Source organism: Ursus americanus, chromosome 5 (assembly GCF_024610735.1).
Source record: "Ursus americanus isolate L20-20 chromosome 5, mUrsAme1.1.p, whole genome shotgun sequence".
Classification (NCBI taxonomy): Eukaryota; Metazoa; Chordata; class Mammalia; order Carnivora; family Ursidae; genus Ursus; species Ursus americanus.
The window spans coordinates 33,823,934-33,830,602 of NC_142131.1; the positions used below are offsets into that span (position 1 = coordinate 33,823,934).

Here is a 6,669-nt window from a genome sequence, read left to right on the forward strand (position 1 = left end):
CCTGGATCAGGGTGCTGGCACCTTCCACCTACCTGCAGCTGCCGTCTTTACCGATTTGGAAGTGGAGGCGTTGGCGGCATTCTTGGTGTCCTTGTCTTTCTCTTCACGTGCAGCTTTGACCTCGGGAGTGGTAGTGGTTTTTGTTGCTTTTTCCACAGATTCCTTCTTCTTAGGAGAAGCCACTCTGGACACCTTATCTGAGGATTCTTTCAAGCCCGCTGGTTTTGGTGAAGCTGCAGAGGGCTTCGACTTCCCATCACCCTTTTTGACAGGTGATGACGACTTGGTCTTTGTACCTGGCTTTTTGGTTTTGGTCTTCTCTTTCAGGTCTTTCTTCAGAGCTTTGCCCAGGTTCTGCTCAATGGCCAAGGCCTCCGGGTCCATCATGGACACGTCAGGGTGGCGTGGAGAAGGGCTGCGGTCCTGCATGGGAGCTGGAGGTGGGTCCATGTGTTTGTATGTGACGGTTTTGTCTGTGGGAATGGTTTCTGATTCATCTTCAGAGTCGATGTTTGCATCAGCTGTGATGGAAGGGCACTCTTCGGTCTCTGGGGGGACATCAGAATCCGTCTGGGACGGTGCCGACTCGCTGACTGAGGTGGGAGGGGTTTCGTCACATTGTCGCCCCTGTGGCTTTCCTCCTGGAGGTGGTGGGGCTCCCCCAGCTTGGGTGAGGGGCTTCTCGGATTCTTCAGTTGGCTCTTCACTGGCAAACCACTCGAGAGGATTGGGATTAATGAAGGAGGGTGAAAGTTCTGTCTTGGGATGCTTGTATTCACAGGAGGACACAAGGCATAAGTCAACATCCTGGCGAGCCTCTGAGGGGGACTTCTTTTCTGCAGTGTAGCACTGGTCTGAAGTCTCATAGGAATACGTAGATGCTTGGGGGGTTCTGGTGATTTTCTCTGTGGTCTCATAACAGTACGTGGAAGCATCAGGGATTCGTGTAGCTGTTGTAGATGTCTCGTAGGAGAAACTTTCAGACTCAGGGAAACTGGCAATTTTCTCAGTGGTCTCATAAGAGTAGCTGGAATCCCCAAGTGTGTGGCCACCATCTTCAGAGTCATCGTAGCCATTGCTGATGTCATCCAGGAGCCTTCTAGACCTCTCAGTCTTTTCATAGCTGTAACCGCTCACTTCAGGGGTCCTCATCATCTTCTCACTTGTCTCATAGCTGTACTCACCCTCTTCAGGGGTCCGGGTAGTCTTCTCAGCAATGTCATAGGCATAGCCACCATCTTCAGGAGTCTTGGTGGTTTTCTCAACGCTGTCATAGGAGTAGCTGCTGTCACACGGGGATTTTGTGGTTCTCTCTGTCTTCTCATAGTAATAGCCACTCACATCTGGGGGCTGGGTGGTTTTCTCATAAGACTCATAGTCGTAACCTTCTTCATCCGGGGACCTGGTTGTTTTCTCGGGCTTATGATAGGCATAGCTGAAGTCACCAGGCGTCTTCCCTCCACTGTCCTTCTCCACACCAGACAAGGTCAAATCTCTGTTCAAGGCTAGCTGGTGTTGCATCGTATCAAATAACATTGAGGCACGGAAGCCATAGGGCTCTGCGGATGCTGCATCCATCGGTGGAGGAGAGGAAGTGTGGCAAACTGCTATGTTCTCTTTGACGGCAGAGGTAGAATCTGAAAAGCTAGGTGAATATAAAGGAGAGGACTCTCTTGGGGTGAGTGGAGAGATATCAGATTTTGGTGAGAGCTTCTCTCCTTCTAGACTTTGCACTTTTTCTGAGGTGAGTGAGGCATATAAGGATATATCTCTGGGAGGAACGACGTCGGATAGAGTGTCTTCTTGGAGAGGAGATGCTATCTGAGAGGGAGTATGTGCTGAAGAGGTGGATGGGGAGGCCTCAACCTGAGACACTGAGATGAGCTCAGAAAGATCATTATCTTGGGTGTAGGACGGCTCCTCCATTGCTGGTATCTTATGTGATAAACTAGAGTCCTGCATGTCAGAAGGACTGTAATCTACTTCAGTTGGCCCATTTTCAGTGATGTGAAGCATACTTGCACCCACCGTAGGGTGATCTGGAGACTGTCGACTAAAGTCCATAGCAAGGGAATGCTCAGGGGATTCTTGGCCAAATTCAATAGACATTGAGGACTGTTCCGATCTGTGATCTTGAACTGGTGTCCTGGATTTGGCTGTTTTAGGGGAGAAATCTGGTGGAGAAATTGACATTGGTCTTGGACATTCTTCTTTAGATGGAGACATTTCTGTTTCCTGGAAAGTAGTAGGCGTTTGCACAACAGACACTGAAAGGGAGTCATCCACTTCTGTGGAATGTGGGGAGCCAACCTCAGCATGCAGAGAAGGAGACACATCATCTGTTGTTGGCTCTGGAAATGAGCTTGTAGCCACGGAAGCTGTGGATACTGAGGCCACACCCTCCATATGAGAATATGTGTCTTCTGCTACACCCTCATCAACAGGAGTAGCCGACTTGTCTGAGACAGTGCCTTCAGAAATGGACATCTTAGTGTCTTCCTTAAAAGATCCAAACTGACTAACGTCTATTTGTGTAGGAGAAACATCTCCTCCTAACTTCCTTTCATCTAAAGCCAGTCCAGATTGAGAACTCATGGCTTCCACATCGTCAGTTTTCTTTTCTTGACCATAGTCTTCCTTTATTGGTATGAAGTCTGTGCTTTTCCCTTCCTCTTTGTCTTGGAAAAGACCAGTAGAAGTTATGTCAGAAACTGGACTCATTTCATCTGGGAAGGCTTGCTTTCCATTCTTGCCTTCATAGGGGCTTTCAGCACCTCTATCAGCAGCCTTGTCATCAGCGCTTAGAAAACCTTCATATGCAGCCTCGGATCCAATTAGGGGAGGGCTCCGTAAAGGAGACAAAACTTTTTCAATAGGAGATTCTGAGTCAGGCACAGGTTCATCCATGGGGCTTATGGAAGCCCTTTCATTCTCGTCTTTGGCATCACTGAATTCAAAACTCACTGGAACTGCTGGTGGTTTTTCAATTACTTCTGTGGGGAGGTGACTAGATTTCTCTTCAGTGGGAGACTGGTAGTAAGGTGTGTGGCCAGCGCTGCCAGTTACAGACTGAGATGGAGACACCACTTCCAGGGTCTTATCCTCAGGACTGGCACAATGTTCTTCGACTACTTCTTGGGTCACCTCAGGAGACACTGGGGCTGCTTCTGCCTCTGCTGAGACTTGAATCTCATTGGGTGTGAGAGAAAAGTTCACACTGCGTTCACCCAGGGGGGTCTTTTCTATGGGTGATGGAGGAGATGGGCTCAGGGATGGGCTCTTGGGTGGACTAAGTTTTTCATCAGAAACTGCTGAGATGGTGTCTTTGATTGTCAGTGTGGCACTGGCTTTCAGGTCTTTGTCTTCAGAGCAGTAAGCATCACGCAGAGCAGATTTGCTAAATTTGTCTTCCTCCATGGATGATGGTGGTGAGATGGTGGAGGCTGATGCGTTGTAGTCCTTCCCATCTGTGGCATCTGTTTTTGATCCTTCAGATAATCCATTGAGTGATGTAACAGCAGGTTTGCAGTATTCCTGTGAATACAGTGTAGACTCATATTTGGTGATGTTTACAAATTCTTGAGATGGGGACTCTGTCTCTTCATTGTTGATCTCATCACTCATCACATCACGAGGAGTAGACATCTCATCCATTGGGGTGGGCTCACTGGATATCTCAATGGTAGACTGAGTGTAGCCAGAGGTGGCAGTGAATTCTTCAGGTTGGTCTTCCCGATTCTCCTCATCAGAAGCGGTGGCCTCACTCTCTGAGCCTCCAGGTAAAGTCTCATCATGAATTGAAGATGCAGGTTCTCGGGCAGGAGACTGGGCTCCTGGTGGCTTGATGGCTGTGGTAAGGAATCCATACTGATCCTCGACACCGCTAGCCTCTGCAGCCTTGTCAACCACAGCCATCACGTAATCTTCAGCTTCAGCTTTTTCGGGCTCATATTCTTCCTCTCTGGCATCCTCGGCTCTGTCCTCTTCATCACCCTCCTCCTCAGATTGTTCAGCTTCTCCTTTCTCCACCACCTCATCCATGTCTTCTTCTGCTCGGTCATCTCCACTGGCCAGAGACTCCCTCTTCTCCTTAATGTGCACATCTGCCTCAGCCTTAGCACTTTCCTCCTCCTCCACGAGGCTGTGCTTGGAGGTGCTCACACACACATTTTCTTCAACGTCCTCTTCGGGCTCCTCGGCCTCCTCAGTTTCTGCCTTCTCTTCATAGTCTCCAGTCTCTGAGGATTCTTCAAAACCGGCTCCTTCGTCTTCAAATTTTTCAATGTCATCCACCCCCTGCTTCTCAACTGGCTCCAGTTCCTCGGGAGTTTGTTCACATTCGCCCTCCCCTTCGGTGGTGGTGATTCCCTCATCGGGAGACTCAGCGGAACCTTTGATGACTTCTGTCTCTTTCTGGATGACATAGGCTTCAACTGGCTCAGTTTCCTTCAGTTTCTCCTCATCTTCAATCAGCTCCAGCTGAGGCTTCATGTCTTTTGCTACATCGACCTCTTCAGCCTTTAACTCTTCAAAGTCCTTGGTCAGATCCTCAGGCGATGACATAAGGGACCTCTCGGCCTCGAGTTCTTTGGCAGGACCGGCACTTGCTATTCCAGCTGCTGCCGCCACAGCCGTTGCGGCGGCCACAGAGCCAATGGCTGCAGCCGCAGCTTCTGGTGTCTTGCCTTCCTTCTTCACGACTTTAATCTTCCCCTTCTCCTTTGGCTTCCCAGCAGCAACAGAATCTTTTTTAACTGCCTCTTCCTTCTTGGGTACTTTTGGTTTTAATGCAGCTGGTTTTTTGGCTTCAGGTAGAGGAGTAGATGGTTTCTTTGTGTCTTTAGGAAGTTTCTTAATTTCTTTTTTGGGTTCCTTTTCTTCCTTTTTAACTTCCTTCTTCTCTTCCTTCTTAACCTCCTTCTTGGCTTCCTTCAGTGGGGTTTCTTTCTTAACCTCTTTCTTGGGTTCTTTTTTCTCTTCTTTCTTGATTTCTTTTTTCACTTCCTTTTTCACCTCTTCCTTTTTGGGTTTTTCTTCCTTCTTGATGGGTGTTTTGTCCTCCTTTTTAGCCACTTCTTTCTTTGGCTTTTCCTTCTCCTCTTTCTTTTCTTCAGATTTTGCCTTTGTTTCCTTTTTCACCGTCTTCTCCTTGGTGACTTTGGGTTTGACATCAGTAGCGGGCTTTTCAGCCACCTCAGCTTTCACGGGAGGCAGCTCTTCTTTGCTGGGTACCTCCTTTTCAGTCACTAGAGGTTTGGTCTCTGTTTTTACGGGCTTGTCTTTTTTCACTGTTACCTTTTCTTTGCTTTCAACTTTGGGCGCCTTTTCCACGTGATTAGCTTTTGCGACGTCAGGGGTCTCTTCTTTAGATTCCTTTCGTACAGATTTGCTAGGAAGTGGTTTTGTGGCTGGCTTCAGACTTTCTCGGCTGTCGGCTCTCTGTTTCAGTTTTACTTGTTTCACAGCTGGAGTAGCCACCTGGCCAGTTAGGTCCTTCTGGGTAGCCAGAGGCTGTTTCAGAAAGTCTAAATGTTTGAGCTTTTCCAGTCCTTCCAGGATATTGTATTGGGTGCTATTGCCAGGAAACAGAACCCGAATGATTTTCTCTGCCGGGTTTGCTGGATGCCACACAATCAAAGAGGAGACTGAAGTTAAGTAGGAAATTGGGATATCTATTTCTTGACCGTTAGGCAGGATTAGTTCAGCCTTGTCTTTGTTGGTGCCAGTCCACTGCTGCATAAAATACTGCATTTCCTTGCTGCTCTTGACCGGGTTAAGGACATACATCTCAAGTTTACCAACTCCCATTTTTTGGAAAAGAATGACAGGATCAATGGTATTGCCTACGCTTCTGAAAAGAGGTTCTGGCTTCATGGATAATTTATTAAGGTACTGGAGAGTGAAGCAAGCTTCTTCTATGCTTCTCTTCATCTTGATGTTTGGCTCTGGATTTTTCAGATTTTCAGGGACATTGAGAAATACAACTCCTAAGTCAGGGGAGATGAGGTTTTTCATCCAGTCACTATTTGTGGTGGAGCCCTGGGACTGCTCTTCCTCGAGCTCTGCAATTTTCCGCTGTAGCATGCTGTTTATTCCAGGCAAGTTGTCATCCCCAATGTGGGTGAGTAGGATGGAGTCCACTCGGTCCAAGTGTCGGATGAGCTTCCAGAAGCAGGATTTCCTTTCTGATCCTCCGTTGATGAGCATATTGAATCCATTCACGGCAAACAATGCAGAATCGCCCCTCCCTCCTGGAAAAATGTAACAACAAGGCTTGGAGAGCTTTAGGAATCCACCCGATGTGGGAGGTTCTAGGATATCAAAGGGAGATGGGACTTCCACTGATTCTGAGAGATACTCGGTAAACTCGGAAAGTCCTTCCATTTCTGGCAATATAGAAGCTGAGTTGAGTTTAATATTGATGAAGTCTTGGAGATTGTGTCTGTCGAGATTGGAGTTCTTCCAGTCCCCTTCTTCAGGACAGAACAGGGTTAAGCTGGCTTTGTTGGCAGGATGGGTGGTACTCAGTAATTCCCCGATCTGGGAGTTAAAAAAATAATGATAAAGGAAGAAAGAAAAGGTTTAAGTGACTGTCATCACTGATCCATCATTTCCATCCATTACTATGTGTTACAGGATTATTGGATGCACAAGGGGCTGATTTCAGAG

The 6,669-nt window shown here is 47.7% G+C and overlaps 1 protein-coding gene across 2 annotated transcripts in view; it reads right to left on the reverse strand.

Annotated features, from left to right (window-relative positions):
* Positions 1-6,669, reverse strand: part of MAP1B (microtubule associated protein 1B) — a 91,169-nt gene that overhangs the window by 8,844 nt on the left and 75,656 nt on the right. For both annotated transcript variants that reach the window (XM_045809779.2, XM_045809780.2), the window contains one exon: positions 33-6,540. In XM_045809779.2, the coding sequence (XP_045665735.1) occupies positions 33-6,540 (6,508 nt within the window). The remainder of the gene's footprint in view (positions 1-32; positions 6,541-6,669) is intronic.